This window comes from Pogona vitticeps, chromosome 1 (assembly GCF_051106095.1).
Source record: "Pogona vitticeps strain Pit_001003342236 chromosome 1, PviZW2.1, whole genome shotgun sequence".
Taxonomy (NCBI): Eukaryota; Metazoa; Chordata; class Lepidosauria; order Squamata; family Agamidae; genus Pogona; species Pogona vitticeps.
In genome coordinates, this window is record NC_135783.1 from 210,869,023 (window position 1) to 210,892,633 (window position 23,611).

The window sequence follows — 23,611 nt, forward strand, 5'->3', positions numbered from 1 at the left end:
TATGAAAATGCCAAGGATTGATTCAATGATGTTTTGTATGCAAAGCATGTGCTATGTTCCTTCTTAAGTACAAGGGATCCTAAACAATGTAGCTAACCACTTCGCTGCTCTTTGGCAAAATCAAACTTACATGTATTTAAAGCACATTAGTTTTGTTATTGTGCTATGGTAGTGGCAGTAGGAATTTTAAGGGGCCATGTGTTTTTTTCTGTAAAGTGAAGCATCTCAGACTTACTGCATTTTTATGTTCTAGGTTGCAGATGATAATGAATGGAAAGGTGGCTGCTGTGTGCTGTCTTTAGTTAAGGAAGTAGTTAGAAAACTAGGTGATCTATAGATCAAAGCTTTAGTAAAGTAGGGTATACCCATCTGAGGTATACAGGTCCATGGAAATGGGTCAGTATATAAATGGAAGCTACTATAAACAGAATAGCTAATGTTCTTTTTCCCTCTTCCTTCTTTGTGTGGCAGAGTGGTGGCGAAATGCAGATGTGCACTCGCGTACGGGCACAGCTTTCTTCCCACCACTTCTTGGAATATCTCCTCTGTTTGTCCCTCCTGCTCAAAATCATGATTCCACATCATTCCATTCAAGGGCCACTGGAAAAAGTAACAGAGGCAGTTTGGAAAAAGGTAAGCTCTGCATCTCTAGCTAAATATGCCTATTCTGTCTGCCTTAGAAACATGTTTCTTTTCTTTGAATTTCTTATTCCCCTGAATCATACGTATATGTTGCAGACAGTGAAGATTTATTTAGTCACAGTTTGAATCTGTGCGTGTATTCTATGTCTTGATAGTAAGATAATGTTAATCATGTATATATTAAGTCCTGAACTGTAATTTTCACTAATATCCTTTACATCTCAGAAGCTCTACATGATACAGTCTAGTAGCACAAGCAGAGGAGTCAGTTTTTCTCATTTTTGATGGATGGGAATAGTCTGCTCTTTATGAAAAACAAAACCTCTTAACTTAGTCCTAGTGTATGCCATAAAAGCAGTTCAGTTTCTATGTTTATAACGAAATTCTGAGTTTTAAGATTTCCTATGTTCTGGTCTTTGACCATTCATTCATAAGATTTCCTATGCTAGCTTTCAGAATATGCTGTTTGTTCTCCTTAAGGATGGAGAAGTTGGATATGTATGTCTAGATGGGGGAATAGTCCTGTTTACACTACATAATCATTGCTTTTTATTGTTTGCTTTAGAAAATGTAACTAATGAATCTTGGCAGAATTGCTGGTGTTGCTGAGATTATTTCAATTTCCATCTAATATTCTTGGTGCTGTTTTGTTTTGTTTTTTTGTTTTTTGGCCTACCTTTTTCCCTTACTTAAGAATTTTAACATATATATTCAAAACCTCTTTCAAAATGCATCTTATTACAGTTAGTGCATGTTGGACTTCAGCTCACATTTGATATTTACTAAAGCTCAGTTTCTGAATGTGTATCTATATCTCCATGTTCTTCAAGGTGTTAATGGATCAGTAAATGGGAACAGTACCACTTCAGTGTCAGGCATCAACACATCTGTATTACCTACTACCACAACAAGTTCTGCAGGACAGGCAAAAGTTATAACCTCAGTAGGAGGAAGTCGCAAGTGTAACCAGGAGCAAAATAAAAACCAGATTCTGGATGTCAGAGCTGACAAGATAAAAGACAAGGTAAATAGTTTTTTTTAATGAAATAAACACAGGTGTATTTTCTTTAGTGTAGGTCAAAAGCAGGTCTCATACTGGATTGGAAGCCCCACACAATCAGTGCTAATATGGATGGTCATTCATACCATCCTGGGGAACATGATGGGTCTGTTGATGAAAATGAGGATGTGCATCTTTATGGAGGATAAAGGCATCTAATGGTTGATGTGGGTTTTTCGGGCTCTTTGGCTGTGTTCTGAAGATTGTTCTTCCTAACGTTTTGCCAGTCTCTGTGGCCGGCATCTTCAGAGGACAGCACTCTGTGCTCTGGTGACCAGAAACATCAGGAAGAACAACCTTCAGAACACGGCCAAAGAGCCCAAAAAACCCACAACAACCATTAGATCCCAGCCGTGAAAGCCTTTGTGAATACGATAAAGGCATCATTCAGCATCTTTGATGCATAGTGTTTAAGTATTAGGTCTAAAGAATGTGCTCTCAAATTTCCTTCCAGATGTGTCCAACATAAATGCCTAGTGTCATGAAATTATGTGTACTGTGCCGCTCTGGTAAGAAGCTGATTTGTAACTAGGGCTATAGTCTTGTGCTCACTTAATTGGCAAGGAGATATGCTCAGCCCGATGGGTCTTGCTCCAAGTAAACACGGATGGGATGTACCTTTTATCTAGATTTTTATAAATAGCTGGGGTGTTTGAAACAGCTGCCGATAATTTTAATAACTGATCGACATTAAACTGTAATGGACTAAACTTGCCTATAATTCTGAACAATGGCTGGGGATACGGTTTTCCATTCACATTTTGGTGCAGGAAGAAATGCATCCTCACAGCTTATAGTATGAAATAAGTAAAGCTCTGGATGATTTGTGTTTGGTGTGTGCCTGCATTCAATATGTATGCAAAGGTCACAGTCTCGCTACAGAATATATACGGATTGGACATAAAGCTTTGGGTGGAAATTAAATGTGGGTTCAGCTTCTATATATATATATAGAAAGCTTTATGTCCAATCCTTTGCTTTTTATGGAGTAGAACACATCAGAACAACAACAGTGTGTAGCAGCATGTGATTAGTAATAATTTTTATCCTCAGCAAATTATCCAGATATGATAGATATGACAGCAGAAATTCCTGCTAGACGATGGCCTGAAAAATAGTATTAATTGACCATCTGTGTTCTCAGTCCATGTACTCCCAAATTTGTTAGGCACCATTTTGAAAGACTGGCTGATTGAGTTGTTTGCTTTGAAAACACCTTGCAGTGGATTAGCTTGAACATCAGCTATGTAGCACTTCAGCATTGCAATGTGTTTTGCAATTTTTATTTTGTTTGGTCTCATAGCAAACCTCTGACATAGGCAATGGTTGTCCCCGTTTTAAACATGGGGGACTAAGATTGAGGGGCATGAATTTCCAAATAATGCATGAAAATTCCATGGTAGAAGCAGCAAGACCTGAACATAATTCAAGCCCAAATATATCCTCAGGACACTGATTGTATCAAGGTAAAACTGAATATTGTATTTCTATTGCTAGGAGTTGTGTGATGTGGATAATAAAAGATTTCTGAAATGCTTAATCTTTTGCTCCTTTTTTCTCAGAAACCTAGAAAGAAAACTGTGGATAGTTCCAGCAACAGTGAAAGTGATTCTGGCTCCTCTTCAGATACTTCCAGTGAAGGCATTAGTAGCAGTGACTCAGATGATCTCGAGGAAGATGAGGAGGAAGAGGAAGATCAAAGTGTGGAAGAAAGTGAAGATGATGACTCTGATTCAGAGAGTGAAGCACAGCAGAAAAATAAGAACAAGGTGTGATTGTGTTAAAATCCCTGAATAGTCTCTTGAAAACCAGACTCTGTAGTAATATATAGTTGGGTAGATATGAGCATGAACTGAAGTACGAACCAGAAAAAAAAACACAAACTCATCTGGTTTGTGGTTCAGTTTGTGATCCACTTTGAGGAGCTGGTTTTGCTGAAACAAAACAAAGCACTGAACTTTCCCCCCCTCAGTGCTTCATTTTGCTTCAGCAAAATGGGATGCCCACCCACCCCTTCCCACTGCATCTGTTGTCTCCCTGCCTGGTTCTGATGCTGCCGCATCCTCCTTGTTCCTTGAAGCAGGGCCTGCTGCTTCTGTGCATGTGCCTGCCTGTCAGCTGAGTGGCAGGTGCGCGTGCAGAAGCAGTTGGCCTGACTTCTGTGCAAGGAGCTGGGCCTGCTGCCTCTCAGGGTGGTGGTGGCTGCGGAGGAGGAGCAAGCGCGATGGTGGCAAGACTAGGTAGGTAGGCAACGGGGGAGGGGGTTGGTAAGGGGCGGGGCGGGGCGGGCAAGCGAGCAGTCTTTCCTGACATGAATCTGAAAAACAAACTGCGAACCAGTTCATTTGGAGGGGGTGGGGTGTTTCATGATAATTTGTGGGTAGCCATGAGCCATCCCAAACTACCGGTTTTCCAGTTCGTGCCCATCTCTAATAATTGGCCAAAAGATGGAGTGAATTTTGGCTGTGGTTAATCTTGTTACTGTTGATTTGCATGTCCCTCATGCTGGCTTCATCCCAGCAATGGAAGCAAGAACCTGGATCCATACACATCACATTAGGCCATGTGAACACAAACAAGAAAAAGGCATATTCTCAAAAACAGAATCCATAAGAGATATGACGTAGTTGAGCTGGTTCACACTGGCAACTTTTTCAGCCCTCTTTTAAGACAAGTGATGTATTATAGATTCAAAATAGGGCATTGTTTTAGTTCAGTCATTTGGCAGTAGAGTTAAGGTGATTGGTTCTGTGCAGCATTTAAGAACCAAACTGGATCTGACCTTAATTGTGGTATTACAGTCAACATACTGAATTTTTAAAAATTGGATGATTAGGGTCAGAACTAGGGGGATAAAGTTAACCCTTTCCTCCAAGACTGTGGTCTCACTAGCTGGGACTGTTTGTTATGTGCTATCATGTCAGTAATGAGGTCCTTGAGGAAGTAGTTTTACCACGGCCACCTCCAAGAGAGTTACCATAAATTGAGTAAGGATTTGGATCCAGGTCTCCTGAATCTTCATCTGATTCTTCAAACTCCCTTTAAAAATATAAGAGTTAGTCTTTAAGGTGCCACCATGTTTTTGTTTTTTTAAAAAACCTTTTTGCTTTTATCTATAATACTTGCACAAATTAACATAGCTACCCCTTCTACAACTGAAACTTCATATGATACTGTACCTGTTACATCACAATGGTGGTACTGATAGGGCTAGTAATAGGATATTGGGCAAATTTTTATTTTGAATTAGTGAAGGTTAGCAGTTGGGAATAATGGGGAAATGCTCTGATTGCAATAAATGCAAAAGACATGAAGACCTGCTCTCCTTCATTGGAAAAATGAACAGCAAGAGTAATGGAGGAGTTTTCTGGCCATAATAAGTAGACAGGAAGCAGTTAACTAGCAGCTTTAACAGAAAGAGACACCTAGTAAGCTTTTAATTGATGTGACAGAAGCTCTTGAAAATCTCAGACATGCTTTGTCAGCTCATATCGAATATGCTGACATTACAGTTCCTGTGTAAGGGGTTAAAAACACGCAAAATCAGTCAGAGAAAAAGCTGGAGGGCAAACCAGAAAACACTTGAATGCCAAGGGTGTGGCAGCTCTCTCCTCTGTGTAAACATGATTGATTGTGTGATGTTGATTCTGGGAAAGATGGAATAAATGGGAGAAAACATCTGTCTTCCTCTTAAAGATACAGCTTTTTAAAAAATGTCTTTTAAGGACAAGTAATCAGAACTCCCTTAAGACACCTTTCCCTGAGAGGTGCCATGTAGTCAACTCAAAAGTAAACCCCATTGAGTTGTTTGGTTTTGCTTTTAAGTAAGTGTGTAAAGGAGCCTTAAGGTCCCAAGAGAGAACGAAATTTAACTGGCAGATGAATTCTAGGAAAGGTCTGACTGAAGTACCATTTTTTAAAACCATAAACTGCGAAAATATAAAATAGATATCAGGCAAATGAAGTGAGCTGTGTCGTAGAGGTTCAGGTGTCCCGAGTGTTGCCATGACTACTGAATTCTGTTTATGGCTGCTCTTTTCCTCACATAGCAGTTAACCCTGTCCAGTAACCAGTAACCAGAATGTAAACCTCAGTGTTCCGTTAGGCGGATTGCGTGGCATACGTTTGAAAGCAACTGAATTTTTTCAGAGCACGATACATATTTTCCCCCACTTCCAAATCTTCATTTCACCTTGTAAAGAACCTTTCAAGAAATAACCAGAAGGAGATACATTGTAAGGCTATTTTACAATATAAATACAATAAGTTATTATTGTTGCAGAGTGTACTTTGAGCCTGGCAGTGTGTGTGCTGGGTAGAGTACAATGTGTTACAATGCTGGATAGTCATGGGACTGATTAAACAACTAGTTAAAATCCTTGTGGATGATCTTAAGTTTGTCTCTATACCCATACTTATTTTGATTTTCCACTCTATTTGTCTCTGGCTTTCCTTTTACATAATTTCTGTTAAAATCTGAGGCATCAAATAGCACAGTCAAAAAATAATTTTTTGAGATGTCTTTCTGTATTTACAGGTGCTAATGCATAGTGGACCAGACATGAAAGCAGATGGACAAAAACCCCAGGAAAAGCCCCAGGAAAAGAGAACACACCAGCCAATACCTCTTGTGTCTGATAGCCAGACTCACCCGTCATTCCAGTCCCAGCAGAAGCAGCCTCAGGTTTTGTCACAGCAGCTTCCCTTTATTTTCCAAAGCTCTCAGGCAAAGGAGGAATCTGTGAACAAACACACAAGCGTAATACAGTCTACGGGATTGGTGCCCAATGTGAATCCTTTGTCTTTGGTAAATCAAGCCAAAAAGGAAACTTTCTTAAAACTTATAGTTCCTTCTCCTGATCTACTCAAGGCAGGGAGTAAAAATACCTCTGAAGAACCTAGCCCGTTGACCACTGATGTAAGATCAAACCGGGTGAGAAGATCTTAGTTTTTGTTCTCTCTTCTCTACTCTTGTTTTTTAAAATTTAAATGGCATTTTGTATTTTAATCTTGAAATACAGAAAAACTATGTGGTTAGTTTCACCTAACCAAAGGTCTAACCTTATTTAGCCACCATTATAGTTGTTCAATTATGTTGCTTTGTCATTTGAATTTTTAGAAATTACTTTTAGACTTCCCATCCTGCTTCTGCAGATTCCTGGTTCTTTGAATTAGTGTAGCATGAACCCTTGCCTGTAATTAGTAAGAATGCTGTTCTTAAATGTCAGTCAGTATGATTTAGTGATTTGAGTGTGGGACTAAGACTGAATAAACCTGAGCTCCAGTTCCCACTCAGCCATGAAACTCAGCTTTGAGCAAATTCACATTTTTTTCACCCTAAATTTTCTCATACATTTTGTTGTGAGGATAGGAGGATGGAGATGGAGAAATAATGGGGAGAACTCTCTGTGCCACTTGAAGCTCCTTGGAGGAACAGTGGGATAGAAAACCAATGATTATCTTGAGCCCTGTTCCATAGCATTTGCCAGAGGCTGCATCATTCCTGCTGTGATAAAGGAGCTTGCTCTTTTTCCATCTCCTCCAAGAGACTAATGTATAGTGAGGACATAATGCTCCATATGGCCACCAAGTCACACAGAGGCCTACTTTAACACACACACATTCTTTTCAGGGCAACAATGACTTTGGCATATTGGACTTTCATCATTCTTTGTCATTCTGTACAAGTGTGAAAGCCTTCAGAAACTTTGGATATGTTACATCATGAAGAGCAGCTTTTGTATTCAGTGCATTATATGCCTGCAAAAGAGATTTGTATTCCTGATAAACAGATACTATTCAGGTGTTTCAGCAGCTAAAATGTATGGATTGGAATTGAAAGTCTACTTTCATAGAAAACTTTTATTAATCAACGTATCTTTGCTTCATTTCTGTTGTTTCCTTTACCAAAGATTCTAATTGATGGTGTTCACATGTCACCTGTATCCCCTGCTTGGCAGAACTGATTTCCTTTCCCCCATGCAAACTGTGACATTGCCCCGTTCCCCAAGGGATAGGAGACATTAGAACAGATTCAGAAGTGCAGCATAAGTCAAAAACAAAGAAGGATATGTCTTTTTGGTATCAGATGGAACTTGAAGAACTGGGTAGTATATAAATTTGCCACAGCCATTCTACATGATTACTGTTCTTATATTTGCCAGTAATTATTCTCTTCTTTTGGGAAAGCATGGTATTTTTATTGCCCTTGAAACAATCTAAAGAATACTCACAGCACATTATATCAACTGCTTTCACACAAAAGTAGTGAGTGTTCTATACTGGCAGCCAAAGAGAATTGCTTGTCATGGTTGGCCTGGGAGTTGATTTTGAAATGGGAAAGTGTAGTATTTTGTCTAACAGGTTTTCATTCAGAGGCTGTGGGATTTTTTATCATGAATTGTACTGTCATACTTTTTTAGTTACTGTATGTTGCTTATTTTTTTGTTTCTTTGCTTTCTTTGCATGTGTAAGGGAAGGTTAGACATGGGTATTTTTAAATCTGTACTCCATTTTTTTAACTAAGCTTTACAAATTATTTTCATTTTCATTTGATTTGCATTCCCATAAGGATTTTGAATAGGCTTGTTTGTAGGGCTACGGTTGGGAAGATTGCAGCTCCCTATCAGCAGTTGCCCGCTAAAACATTTGTTATGCCCCTCTGTTGGAAGGTTTATGAGGGCTTGCATTTGATTCCTAAATCCACTTTATTTGGATGTAAGCCTTATTGATTATTACAGGTAAGCAGGATCGGAGTATTACCCTTCTTTCTTTCATAAATAATCCCCTGGACTTTAGCATGGCTCAGATTACAGTAATGTCATAAATCCATCAGAAATCACAGATCTTCCATCATTTACCACTGGAGTCCCCTTTCTACCATTTTCTTCTTCTACTACTACTACTACTACTACTACTTAGAATTAAAGTTGATTGCACTGTAGAGAATGGCAGAGAATGCAATATTGCTTCTTTCTGTTCTTGCAACAGCCTCAGTGAGTCAAAACTCTGAATTAGTCAGTCTTTGATTATTTATTTAGTTTCTCTAAAGCAGCTTACCTGCCCACAAGGTAGTGCATAAAAAATGTAAGAGCTGTGCTGGATTAGTTAGATGACTCATCTAGTCCATCATACTTTTCCCAGAGAACACAATCTGGAGACACTTGTGGGGAGCCTGTGTAGGTCAGGAAGGATAATGGCACCATCCATGCATGTGTTCCAGCTTCTGGTATTAAGACACATACTTTCTGTGACACTGGGAGTGGCATATAGCCACCATAATGATTTGATAGCCTTATCTTTCCTGAGCTCGCACATCTGTTCAAGGTAAATTTTGCATTGCTCAGTTGCTATTGTGTTTGTAATATTTTATTATCTTTTTTCTGTTTCCCTAGGAACAGTACAAACAAACATTCCCAATACAGTTGAAGAAACAACATGAGTCACCCAAGAATCTGAAGAAGGTTATCACAGCATTATCCAGTCCAAAGCCAACTAGTTCTTCACCAGCTCATCAAAAACACACCTCTTTAGAAAACAACCATTCTAATCCTTTTTTGACCAATGCACTTTTAGGTAACCATCAACCCAATGGAGTAATTCAGAGCGTCATTCAAGAGGCTCCTCTAGCACTAACCACCAAATCCAAATCTCAGCCCAAGGTCAATGAAAACATATCTACTTCCAGCAACATAACTTTTTCCTCGCCAGTCAATTTAAGCACGTGTGGGAAAAAGACACCAAGCAACCGGACACCTGTTATGTCTTCTACCTCTCCTGTATTACCTGGTCCAGCAAAGGAAAAGTCAGTCAGCAATAATACAGTAACAGCAGTAAAAACACAACAGAACCATCCTTCTACAAAATCTTTAGTTGAACAGTTCAGAGGAACAGATTCAGACATTCTTAGCAGTAAAGACTCTGAAGATTCCAATTATGAGGATGATGACGAAGATGATGAGGATGAGGATGAAGATGAGGATGATGAAGATGAAGATTCTGATGATAGTCAATCAGGTTTATTTAATTTAAAGAAGCTCTACTGAATGCATGCTGTAATCTTTCTTAAGGCGGCTTTTTCCTTCATCCTGCAAATGCCACAAATAATCATAGAATTCCATACTAATTTTGATAAATTAACAGGGAGGTTAATTTATAAGTCCAACCAAATGCAATATAATAGTTTGCTCATAGTATTTCTAGTGCTGCTTCTGTCACTAGAATACTTTTTGGGGAGAGATCATACTTATGAGAGACTTCTTTGATTGTTGTAAATCATGGTGAATGAGTGCCAGTGTGTGTGGAGATCTCTTACTAAATGTTGAGAAAGTAAAGGGGATGAGTAAAAAAAGTCTCAGATTTGGTTTAAATATCTGAACCCCCAGTGTTATGGGGACTACTCCCATTGTGCATAATATAACTTCATGTTAGAAAAAATTCTTCACCTTTTTATCCAGGACTAAACACCATTTAATTCAATACATACCTCAGATTCAAGGCATACACAAGAATGAGTTGTTGCCATATTTCTGGCTGAGAGAATTTAGAATTCCAGCTAATATGAAGTGCAGAGTCCTTTAGTTGGGACTATCTCAAGTTTTGTCTAAATTGATGGGACTGAGAGCTGGCATGTTCTGCACTAGCTTCTGTTGCTGAATTATCATTAGGGGCCAAGGAGCTTAATTGAAACTATTAAACCTGATGCAAACGTGCACAAATTATGAATCCCCTAGCCTAAATATATCAGAGTATTATGCTAAAGGAACAGAGAACTATCCTTTTTTCGTGGTTCATCTGGAACAGAACAATAGAGGAAGAGTCAAACTTTGGATAGATTACAGTGTATAGCTGGTAAGTTGTATTTGGCTTACTGAGTAAAAAGTTGTGCAGGCTTGACAGTAAGCCAGAAAAAGGGCCCTGCATGGCTAGCCAAAATTTTAATTGTGGGTGGTCAGGTTCTTAACAAAGAGAGTGATAATAGATTGTAAGAATGTTTTTTTCTTGTGGGTTGGCATTTGAGCCAAATGAATGGATCCAAAACATACGTTGCATTCAATTTATATCTCTCTGCTATTGCTTGGATTCTTTCTTTGCTCTTCCTTTTTTGGCTCTCGAACGCACACAATCCCAGCCAATCCTAGAAGGAGACAGTGTTCATTTGTTGTAATTCATGATTATTTTTGTTTCCCCAAAGAATCTGATAGTAATTCAGAAGGGTCTGATACTGAAGGATCTGAAGATGATGAGGAAGAAGATGATAAAGATCCTGATGAATCAGAGACAGATACAGAGGGAGAGAAGTCTGCAGTTAAGTTGAACAAGTCAGCCTCTTCTGCCAAAAGTTCTTCCATCAGTCTTGCAGCTTGCTCAACACCACTGAATCTCCAAGTAGCAAAGACACCACGTTCTGCTCCAGCTGCCTTATGTCCAGAATCCCCTTCTCCTGTCTTTGTGGGCACACCTTCATCTGGGCTCAGTTCAAGCTCCCACTGTGGTATTTCAGTTATTTTATTTTTGTATCAAAATCCTGTAATACGAAAGGCGATTTTTAAAAATATTTTGGTTGAAATCTAAAAATGATCATAATTGTTCAGCACTTGCAGGGATCTGCCCTTCTTATGTTTAAACCATTGCATTTCAGCAGGACATCAAATTATATTTTTTATAACCATACGAACGTCAGAATCTCCCACATAGAATCCATCATATTCTGAGAAAGTCTTTTCTTTGGCTCAGAAGTTCTCTCTAATGTTTAGTGCAAATTGTTTTTCTTATAATTTGGATTTGTTAATTTAGATCTTATGCTCTGGAGTGGTAGAAAACACAGAAATTACATAACATGAAAGTTCTCATCTATTTCTGTGAAACATATTGGCTTATAATGGACACACTGCAAAGATTGAGGTTTTTTAATTACACCTCAGTTTGAAAGCTCTGCAAATTGAAGTTCTAAACTATTTCATGGTTGTGATTTTGGATAGAGGCGTTGTGAGTTGTAGTACATTAGTCTTGGAGGGCATGAGGTTGGAAAATACTAGTCTGTAGAACATCACAGAAATATAGAAAGATATCTTGGTCTCAGGTCAGGTCCACGTAGATATTGTCTGCTAAAAGCACTGGCAGGAACTTTCCTGTGCTTCAGAGAGGGTTTTTTCCTAGCATTATTTGAAGATACTAGACATTCAACATGGGAAATCTGAACCCATGTCCAATTGGGTCATTGTTTAGGGGCAGATTGTATGATACCTAAATCCTTAAACTGTTTACTTAACAGTCTCACTAAATGATGAAACATACTTAAAGTTCAAGGGGAAGACATTATGGGCCACCTTCATTTGAAAATATTAAAAACAGATACCGGTAGGTATTAGAGGACAACTGGCAGGAAATCTGTTTGGCATCTCATTTCCAAGCACTGATAATCATATTCCTCTACAGATTGATGGCAAACTAGTCATTTCAGCTGCTCAGTAATACTTGTGGATGGCCCCACAAACCTTTTATCTCTCCCTGCGCCTCTAGCCACTTGCAGTTCTCTAAAAGCAGCATACACAAGATGAAGAAACTTTGGGCTGCTTTTAGGGTGAAAACGTAATGGAATTCCTGCTGGGCTTGTCATGCGCTCCTCTGACTTGTAGTGCTCGAAGCATTCCAACTTGCATATATATGTGTGAGCAATTACATGTGCACATCCAGTTTCTGTACCCTCCTGAGAATTTCCTATTAGCAGCTTTCATACCAACCCTCCCAAATGCTTCTTAAACTTGGGGGGGTTGGAAAAAAATGGGTGTAGACTTCAATGTGGAAAGCAGCTGGAACAGGAGAATGTCATAAAAAGCCTGGGGCACAAATCTCTGAAGTGCTTTCATTGTGTGAAAATATGTTTAGTAGAAACTGAGGAGATGCTTCATGTCACATTATGTTGTGTCAGCAGTCCAGTGAGCCACAAGCCTACCAGTTCATGTTGGCTACGAAGCTGCCATGGATTCAGGCATGATCTGGAAATACATGTCCTAGACTTCAATTTTCACTTCCTTGATTTAAAGTAAATGTTGCTGAAACTGGATGATTGATCTTTAATTAAAAGTGTTCTTATTTTTTATTGTTAATATTTACAGTACCTTATATGTATCAGGTATTGTAAGTGTGGACAATCAGACCAAAGCTGTATTTATTTCATGCATAAACATATTCATTGTTAGGGTTTGCATTTGTACTAGACAAGAAGATGCAAGAAGAATGAGAATATGGGTTTTAAATGACCTCTGCTCAATAAATATTGTAATTAAAAATGACAAAAATGTAAGTGTCTAATCCAAATATCTATTTGCTTTTGTAAAATAAACCAATTAAATTCTGTTTAAGGTACTTCAAAAAGACGAAGAGTAACAGATGAGCGAGAATTACGCATTCCTCTGGAGTATGGGTATGTGAAATAATTTCTTAGAAATTAAATATTGACAATCAGTTACTCTCCAGAACATGGCCAAACAGCCTGAAAAACCTACAACAACCAAGTTACTGGTAGCTTGCTTATACACTGAAAGGATGATGATGTCAATATATGTTTCAGATCCAAATAAAAAGCTGAGTGCAGCATTTTCACGTTAGGGTTTTAGAAATGCAGAGAAATTGTCATTGTTCACATGGCAAATACAGTTTCATGTTTGCCAAAGTAATATGCAGGAGGAAATACTTAATTTGTCGTTGTATGCTACCCCAGATCTAGCTGGCATCTTTACCTCAAAGTGTGGTATAAACATATCTAAAATCTATATTGTTTCAGAAGATGTGTTGTTTCTGTGTGCATCCTAAGAATCTGTTTCTTAACACCTCTTTTGTCTGTCTGTCTGTCTCTCTCTCTCTATTGAAACTGGAAACAGCTCAGATCTCCCTCTTCCCTAAGCAGCTAAGGATTATTTTGCTCAGGTTTTGCACTTTAGTTATTCAGTGAACTGGAGTAGTTACAGTTTCTTCAAGGGGATTCTTGGTGACCTTTTTTAGATGACTCAGGTATTTTATTGGATTGTCCAGGCTAAAATAGATATATACAGTAATGGAAGAATAGTGTTATTGATTAAAGAGGTTAAAACAGCAGTGCAGCTGATTGCTTGAGATTTGACACAGTTCCAACTGCAGTGGAAATGAAGACATAATAGTGCAACTGCTTACTGTGTTTTTGCCATGCTTTAGAACACCTTTCTGTGGAAGTGAATCACAAGCTAGACTTTGAAAACCCACGTTCAAGTGCTCAGTCATATTTGAAGCTAGCTGGGTGACTTGTGCAACCACTCCATGAAAAAAATGTGCTAAGCAATAGCCTTCCCACTAACTTTGTAGAAGAGATCATGAGTAGACCATGTAAAAATATCTATTGCATACGCAGTGTCAGATTAGGGAGCAGTAAGAGGAAGAAAATTTTAATTCTGAAATTCAAGCTTCATTCTGCCTTCTTCAGTATTAAAACAATCAGATGTTCCTTTTGAGAATATTGAAGAATTCCCTGAACAGTCTTATACCAATTTTCTAATAGAGAGCAGAAACCGTTCTACTGAGTATAAAATCAAAAACAGAATTTATAATACTATCTCAAATTAGCCTGTTTCAGAGCCATGTTTCTGAAACTCAGAAGGCTGCTTCATTCATAGGTGCGGGCCTAGTTATATATAAGATATTGGAGGTGTTTTATTTAGGAAGTATTCTCTATGCCTGTTCTAAATTAGGCACTGATGATAATTTAATAAGATGCTTACTGACATATTAAATGTAAAATGCTCAGTGTGGTAGCAGAAGCAGCATACCATACTTGAGTGATGCTCCTGAGATCATATTCCAGGGCTACCACCCCAGCCTCCACATGTTGAGTGTGGATATTTGAAAGGGAACCCTGGGAGTGAGGAATAGCAGCATGTGAGTGCCCCACATCCAAATACAGTGGTGCCTTGTATAGCGACATTAATCAGTGCAGCAAAAATCTCTGCTAAGGGATTTCGTCGCTATGTGATTTTTAAAAAGCCCATAGGAATGCATTGAAACCCCTTCAGTGCGTTCCTATGGGCTTAAAACTGACCTTTAAGCGAAGATCCTCTATACGGCGGCCATTTTCGCTGCCCAGTAAGCGAGGAATCCGTCCCTAAAGACAGCAGGCGGCCATTTTTTAACCCGGCGGCCATTTTGGAACTGCCGATCAGCTGTTTTAAAATCGTCGCTTTGCGATGATCGGTAAGCGAAACAGGGAACCGATCATCGCAAAGCGAAAAAACCCCATTCAGACCATCAAAAAGCGATCGCAAAATCTTCATTGCTATGCGATTTCGTCATTAAACGGGGCGCCCGTTAAGCGAGGCACCACTGTAATATGTATGAATACCATATACGTTCTTAGCTAATTGGGGAAATGACAGCATGGAATCACATTGTACTTGGACACTTGGTGGAGAAGGCTGGTTTGGCACTATTTGGCATCCTGAACTAGTGAAGCAAAAGTGTGTCTAGTCCAGCTGTGTTCCTGCGGGCCCTAACCCAGACGCTGCCAGCAGCCAGTGCTTCCCCTCTCCCTCTCACACACATGTGTATAGAATTTCTGCTCTGCTTTGTGTCTTCACATATAATTATATTTTATTGCAGGTGGCAAAGGGAAACAAGAATAAGAAACTTCGGTGGCCGCCTTCAAGGAGAAGTAGCCTATTATGCACCATGTGGAAAGAAACTAAGGCAGTACCCTGAAGTAGTAAAGGTATATTGTAAATACTCTGCCTTCTGGTACTTACTATGCATGCATGTACGTCTTAAAGTTATGTTTTTTTCTTCTGTAAAGTTCCTTGATGCAAAATGGTCTCTGAAGGGAGGCTAATGTACGTTAACATGTCTCTAAATTGACCTCTTGTAAATTCATCTCCCCTTGCCAGAATATGCAAAACATTTTGCTTCTCTAATATGAGCTGTACATCAAAGCTGGGTTGTAATGACTTAAATCCTGAAGTGGAAAAATATGTGATTTTTTCAGTATCTCAGCAGAAATGGAATAATGGATATCTCAAGGGACAATTTCAGCTTCAGTGCAAAAATAGGAGTGGGTGACTTCTATGAAGCCAGAGATGGACCGCAGGTATCCGCTTTTTAAAAAAGTAAAGTCTTTGATCCGAGGAGTAGTATAATAAAATTAAGTATCATAATTTTTACTACACTCTGGAGCATTGCTATTGTTAGCTGGTTCATTCGTACCACCATACATGTGACTTTATGGTAATAGCTGTTAGTAACTGACCACCCAAATCTAGAAACAATTGGAAAACATTAAGAAATCAGGGGGTATCAGTCTCACTTCACAGGTACTCAGCACCTTGCAGAATCAAATTTGGAAACTGCTGCTGTCTGACACTTTTACCTTTTAAGGTTAAGCATATTCCAGTGTTTTAATTACCCTCATTTTTTAATGTTTTTTTTTCTAGATTCCCTCATTTACTGTTTTTTTCCTTTTTTAAAAAAAATTATAGGGAGCATAATTTGGCTATAGTTGTGTGAGGGGATTGATAAACTGGTACCTCTGGGTTTTATTTAAAGGTCTTCTCCTTCCATTAGAATTCCCACACTATTTGTTTATTTAAACATTTGGTAGATCAGCTTCATTGTTATGTCGTATATATAATAATCCTAAGTGATCCTGTTCATACACTATGCATCATTTTTAAACACAGTTGACTTTATGGTATATTTTGAAATGTTGGAGTGAAATGCAGAGTTACGGTACTTAAATACACAATGACCTCTACAAAGCATTTTTAACAGTTCAGAAGTAGGATTGCAGTTGTATTTATATATCTTTTTAAATTTACTGCCTGAAGTATCTGGAGTTCTCTAACTGGAACCTTTCCTTATAACAGATATACCTTTACATTATAATACATACATAATGTAATTGCAATACTCACTACTTAGAGTCCTATATGGTAGGCAGGCAGTGCTTCATTTTTTGTGGTTTTGGAATTTGGGGAGTTCTATGTATGGCCTCTTTTCCTCCTCCTCTTTTCTTCTTCTTCTGGCAAACACTTTCCAACTACAAGTTAAATGTTGTGTGGATACCAATCCTATTCCCCAAAATCCTTCCTAAGGTTTTGGGGGGAAATGCTTATCGCTGTTATCCCATGCACACAAAATGTCATACAGAAATTGTTATTTGCTGCAGAAAAATTAATTATGCAGAACAAAACATTTGAGGAATGGCACTCTTTGGGTTTAGGTTAGTTTTTCTTCCTCAGCAGCTGAAAGAAGATTTGAGGAGTAAATCTGCTTGTGCACATGTTTAGACACGCATCCAGTGGTTGATAAATCATGGCTTTAGAAAAGTGGATTCTGTTCTGGGAGTGAGCTTAAAAACTTGTGATAAATAATTCTTCGAAATTTTGCCAGACTACAGTTCTCAGCATTAAGTTTGAGGGGGAAGGGGACCTTGCGTTGAAATTATCACATCGTGTAATAGTAGAGTTAAATTGCACACTGGTTTTATGCTTTTTTGACTGTCACAGATTTCCCTGAGGAATCATTGGAATTACAGCATTGTGAGTGTTTGATAAATCTTTGTCAAAAGCATAGCAGTTTCTCAGAAATGCAATTCCTAACGTTCTTTAGGGGAAAAATGATGACACTAAAAACAGGGTGAGACAGATGAATAACATATGACAAGACCGTATGATGTATCAAATGTCTTGAAAACCCCTGGTTTTAATGGAATTAATGAATTGTTAAGACTACATGACAAGTTTCTTTGGGTTTTTTTTTAAATTATTATAATTAACCGCCTTGTCGTACAATAGGTGACTTTTAAGTTATTTCCTGCAACATTTGTCACCCAACTCTTAAGCGGTGTCCCTACTTCCCCCTCTTCTAAAACCAGTTCTGTCTGTGAGGACATTGACATGATTACACCCTGACCACACCATGATTACACCTCTTTCCTCTCTCTTTGCTGACATGCCATATGGTCTTTTCTGTTGTGCCTGCTTGGTTTTGTCAAATCTGTATTAAGAACCTAGATGCTGGATTTATGTTTACACTGCAGATGTTAGTCATGAAAGAGGATGTGAGTTTCACCATAGATAAGTTTTCTACCAATTTTGATGTGCAGAAATGGTTGTGGGGTGAAAAGGAAATATACCTTGTGTTTCCATTGAAAAACTCTTACTATGCCGTAACTGTTAGTGTTGTAAACTAAGTGAACAGTTCTAGCAAATCAGCATCCTCACTCCTCTGAGTGAACTGCCCAATTATGAAATGTAAATGTGATGTCCACTGTCCATTTCTTGGTGTCTTTGGTGAGATTTTGTCAAGTGTGGATTGAGATGAATTCCAGCCAAACAAGATGAACCTTCTGGTTATTATGGGCGGTAACTCTCTGTTCCTGACTTTTCTCCTCACTTTGGGGAGAGTCAGGAAACATTTAAGAAATTTGGGGAGCAGGAATATAGTTATATTATCATTATGGTGAAATTGTACAGGATGTGAATTCTGGAGTGCACTATAATTGAGGTAAGTGATTCTTCAGTGTTAGGGGAGCTTTTTAAAATTACAGTACATGTGTTTGAGAGAATATTAATGACAAGTGCAGTGTGTTTTATTCAAAGCAGTAGCATTATGTTTATGCTTCCTAGCATAAATGTGCTTTTAATGTATGCTTTCAGATATGTCTATATGTTCATTCTGCAAATGTCCAGTTATGTCTCAAACTTCATTAGTAAGTTCAAAAACCAGTATGTAACTTATCCCAACCGGTTTTGCAAATGCCATATATTTTTGTTTGTGATGCAATTAGTGGGCATTTGCTCTTTGTCACCAGTAAGTTCTTGGCAAATTCTCTTAGGTTATGTATAAATGAATATTGAACTTCATTAATTAGCTTCAGAATCTCAGACAGTGATGTATATCATTTCACACCATCTGCCATTGTGCTTTCTGACCTAATTTTATTTTACCATAATATATTTAATAGTGAAAAAACTTCTTTTTTAGATATTTTGTCCTTTTATTATGCTGTTTCTGAGTAGAAAACTGAATCAGTCAATCTGATACTATTTTGTATACTTTTATTTAATGTGTATTTTATATACAAGAAAAAGACCACTCCAAAAATTTTAAAAATTGTTATAAAAATACAGTTAGAAGATTTGAGCCATGTTCTAAATGTAAAGAATATGCTTCATTACCTTAAACAATTGTGATTTTGACACACATCACAATTCTGAAATGAAATTCTCTTGCCTAAAAGAATTAAACCAGTCAGCCTAAATTCTTTAGTTGTTATCCATTTCTTCTTATCCATTGTCTTATACACTCATTTTTAGACAGCTTTTAATCAATACCATCAATACATTCCATTTAACTTCAGCCAAAATGCTTCATAACTTCTGTTTTTTTAATTTGTTTCTAATATTTCTTTAGCAAATCACTGAACATCTATCCATAAAAACTAACAATTCTTTTTTTCTGTACTGATCTCAAGCTTCTGTTGTCAACTTAATTTCCTTTCAAGGATCCATTTCTCCAATCACAGAGGTTATAACCGGTTGAAACAATATTTATTATGATCAGTGCCTATGGTCTGTGAGTTCATTTATCCAATAAGTGTTGCTTTTACTTAGTTCTAAACTGTGCACATTTACATAATTTTACATTATCAAAAAGACCTTTTTCAAAACATTTGCAGTCAGCATTGCCTAGTTTTGAAGACAGTTAAGTGTAAAAGAATACATTTTCTAACTTTTTTATTGCTGCTTTTAAGGAATCTCCCAGCATCCTAAAAAAAGAAAAACAATCTCTGTTTGGCCTTTCTGTTCAAAGGCAGAGATTAAAAACATTAATTATGCTTGTTTACATTTAGTGCTGAGTAGTCTCTGTAATCTTTGCCTGCTAAAGAGTTTTGAGAAACAATAGGAATGTCTATGTTGTGGAGATGCTGTGAAGGACAAATGCTTGTTAGCAAGTGAGAGAAAACAATTTTCTGTTTTGACAAAATACGTTCCATTCCTTTTAACAGGGGTTTTAATGGGATTTTTTTAACAGGTGGACAAATGGAGCCATAGTTTTTGAAACATTAATTGTCTCTTTTCTTAAATAATGTGTCTTCTTTCATTCCAAGGATTTTTCTTAAAGTTCCGAAAAGAAGAACAAAATCTGGGGATTCTGGTAAAGAACTGTATGGAGATCAGATGCTCCAAAGGCAGCTTCCAACATATACGAGTGGGTCCTGATCAGTATTGAGCCTTTCCCAGAAAAAAAAAATTAGCTAGGAAGCTATAATTGCCACACTATTCTACATATTCCCCCAGGAAGTCAGTGCACTTGCGACATCTGTCCTGCAGCTTCTTAAGTCCCTGCAAATAAAATTCTTTCGACTGCTGGTGTAACCACTCATTTGCAGCATTAGTTGCCTCCAGAACACTCCCAAATTGTTGTCCCTTTAGGTGTTTTTTGGAGTTTGGGGAACAGATAATAGTCAGAAGGAGCCAGGTTGGGAGAATAGGGTGGATGGGGCATGACTTCAAAGCCTAAGAACCTCAGTTTTGCCATTGTTTCACTTGTAGTGTGTGACGAGGCATTGTCATGCAACAGGATGACACCTTTGGAGAGCTTTCCTCAACATTTTTCCTTGATGTTTTGCCTCAACTTCATCAATAAAGCACAGTAATATGTTGCATTGATGGTTGAAAACTGTTGGAGGTAGTCCACCAGCAGAATTCCTTTCTTATCCCAAAAAATAGTTGCCATTTGCTTTTGCACCGACCTTTGCACTCGGAACTTCTTTGGCCTGGGGGAGCCACTGTGCCTCCATTCCTTAGACTGTTCCTTTGTCTCAGGATCATAACAGTAGATCCATTTCTCATCACCAGTTACCAGTTTGCCCAGGAAATCTGACTCATTTCTTGCAAAATGTTCCAAAACAGCCACCGATGACTCCACACGTTTCCTCTTTTGTTCGGTTGTCAAAAGTTTGGGGATCCACTTTGCTGCTAGCTTTCTCATTTCCATGTTGTTGTGGATAATGGCACCAATCTCTTACGTGATATTCTCAGATATGTAGCAATACCTTTGGCTGATATTCGGCGGTCCTTCATGATCATGCCATGGATGGCTTTGTCATTTGCAGGCACAGAGACAGAAACAGGCCTTCCACTGGGTTTCTTACTTTCAACACCGAAACGGCCAGTTTTAAAATTGACCACCCCATGTTTAACTGTTGCATATGAAAAGCTACTGTCACCCATAGTTTGTGACATTTCATCATGGATCTGCTTTGCACCTTTCCCTTGGAGAAACAGGAATGTGATTATGGTCCTATGCTCTTCCACATTGAACTTTTCTGCCATGTTCACTTTGGACCTGAACGTGAAAGATAAGTTAAAATCATAGGTAGTTGATTTTTGCACCATTGAATACAGACAAATTGGCCAATGCACCCTGCAATTTATAGCTTCCTAGTTCAATTTTTTCTGGGAAAGGCTCAATACTTATCAGCACCCCCTCATACATTCAGATATGAAAGGATGTACAATTTTGAACATCATAAAATTCAATTGAGGGAGGGAAATGAGGAAATGAAAGTAATACTGATCACAAGGAATATTGATTAAAATTGTGGCACACTAAATAATTAATTTCATTTTAATAAATATTAAATCTAATATTTAATGTTACCTGGCACCTTCAATTCAGTCTGTGCAGATGCATTGCATTGAATAGGACTTATTCCCAGGTACTGTAGTTTCATGTAGGATTGCAGGCTAATGAATTGACCAGTGAGCTCAATGGGATTAAATAGATAAATTTAGCCAAATAGACCTAATTTTTTTCTTATTAGATACTTAAGTGTGAGGGAGTTTGCAATTTTCACAAATAAAGGTCATGCCTTACTGTTAGATGAGAAAGTGGCATTTCATATTTTCCTTTCTACCAGGAAAAATAGAAATCTGGTACTGTATATTTAATATTTCATTTTGCAATTAACATAACATAATTAAAATGGCTTTAAAATGGAATAAATTTAATCTTGTCAGTATTGTGGTAGAAGATCTAAATGTAAAAGAAATCTGATTTTGTTTGAGCTCTGCCAGTTTTAGCTATCTGTAGTTCTTATACCTAAATGGAAATCTCTACAGCTGATGTTCTGAGAGGAGTTTTTAAGTGGATCATTGTGCTCTGTTGTTTTAAATGTGTTTATGTATTGATTTTATATTCCATTTTTGGTATAATAGTTGTTTAATTTTTTAAAAATATTTGTATACTTACTGTATTTAGCTTTTATTGTCTTTTTAATGATGTAAGCTGCCTTGGGTCTTTTTTAAGGAGAAAGACAGGATAAAAAATATTTTAAACAAATAAATAAATATTGATCTCACCCTACACTACGAAGTATGTGTTGGTTTTGGATACTAACTGAAGGGAAACCTTAACCTATTTCATACAAGGAGAAGCTGGTATAACTCTGTGACTTGCAATTCTGTGCCGTTGATCTCATTTCCATTGCTTAGTAATAGTCTGTTTTGTTTTAGCTGATCTGTTAGTTGAATGGATTCAACTTTACAAATCACATACAGGTATATAGACATAGGATTCAGTGCTCACATTTGTCTATTGATGTATATTTTAAACTATATGATTTTATGTTTGTAATGATTATCTCTTAACTATATTAATTATAAGGGGATGCAGTGGTGTTTGCTGAAAGAAGACGACGTCCTTCCTCGAATCAGAGCTATGGAAGGACGTAGAGGGCGGCCACCAAATATGGATCGACAGCGTTCTAAAGAGGAATCAAAAATGAGGCGTCGCAAAGGTCGACCTCCAAATGTTGGTAGCACTGAGTTCCTTGACAATACAGATGCTAAGCTATTAAGAAAGCTACAAGCCCAAGGTAAGGATTTATCATTGCTTGTCCAAATGTATGCTAGAAGTGTCAGCGAAAGACTGCTCATAGGCTCTTTCCAACCACATTATTCCATGATTCTATGATTATTTGAAACTGCACAGCAGTTTCTAATTCAAGTACAGTGGTGCCTCGCATAACGGGCGCCCCATTTAACGACGAATCCGCATAGCGACGATGTTTTTGCGATCATGTTTGCAATCGCATAACAATGTTTCCTATGGGGGGTAATTGCTTTGCGATGATCGGTAAGCTGTTTCGCTTACCGATTTTCGCATAGCGATGATTTTTCCCAGCTGATCTGCGGTTCCAATATGGCCGCCGGGTAAAACGGATGGATTCCTCGCTTACCGGGCAAATAAAATGGCCACCATGTGGAGGATTTTCGATTAAAAGGTAAGTTTTAAGCCCATAGGAACGCATTGAAGGGGTTTCAATGCATCCCTGTGGGCTTTTTTATTTTGCATAGCGACGAATCCGTATAGCGATGATTTTTGCTGCACGGATTATCGTCGCTATGCGGGGCACCACTGTACATGTTACTGGATACCGAATCACAATTTAGCATCTCATTTATGTCACACCTTTGAGGTAGGATACACAGTACATATTTTGCAAGTAGAGAGGTGTTGTGGTATGATTAAAGTACTGAAACAGGATTTGGAAAATCCCCATTCAGTCATGAAACTCATTTGGGAACTCCATCCAATTGCTCTCCTTCAACTGGATGGATTTTTAGAGGATAAAATGGGGAGAAAGAGAACCATCTAAAGAACGAAGGAAAGACAGTGGGAGGTTCCAGGCAGAGGAGAGCAGCTCAGTGAAGGATTTTGTGAACAGTAAATATTAACCTCTGAATACATTTTTGCATTCGTGTCAGCTGCATATTTATACTGTCTTCCTCAAATACTGTAGTGGTGTTTTCTCTGGTGGCAACATTGAAACTGGAATATTATCTTGGTAGCAGTTGTTCTGTCCTTAGACATTGAGCTCAT

General features: G+C 38.1%; 1 protein-coding gene across 29 annotated transcripts in view; it reads left to right on the forward strand.

Moving 5' to 3' along the window:
* Positions 1-23,611, forward strand: part of BAZ2B (bromodomain adjacent to zinc finger domain 2B) — a 297,222-nt gene that overhangs the window by 203,218 nt on the left and 70,393 nt on the right. For 19 of the 29 annotated variants that reach the window (XR_013536707.1, XR_013536710.1, XR_013536708.1 and 16 more), the window contains 10 exons: positions 472-633; positions 1,473-1,666; positions 3,265-3,471; positions 6,240-6,635; positions 9,097-9,718; positions 10,896-11,195; positions 13,067-13,127; positions 15,329-15,437; positions 15,708-15,809; positions 22,394-22,604. Coding sequence is in view for 23 of the 29 variants with exons in the window: in XM_072982530.2 (XP_072838631.2) it covers positions 472-633; positions 1,473-1,666; positions 3,265-3,471; positions 6,240-6,635; positions 9,097-9,718; positions 10,896-11,195; positions 13,067-13,127; positions 15,329-15,437; positions 15,708-15,809; positions 22,394-22,604 (2,364 nt within the window). In the remaining 6 variants the exon portion in view is untranslated. The remainder of the gene's footprint in view (positions 1-471; positions 634-1,472; positions 1,667-3,264; positions 3,472-6,239; positions 6,636-9,096; positions 9,719-10,895; positions 11,196-13,066; positions 13,128-15,328; positions 15,438-15,707; positions 15,810-22,393; positions 22,605-23,611) is intronic. The other 10 variants (XM_072982563.2, XM_072982573.2, XM_072982579.2 and 7 more) reach the window with 2 other exon arrangements.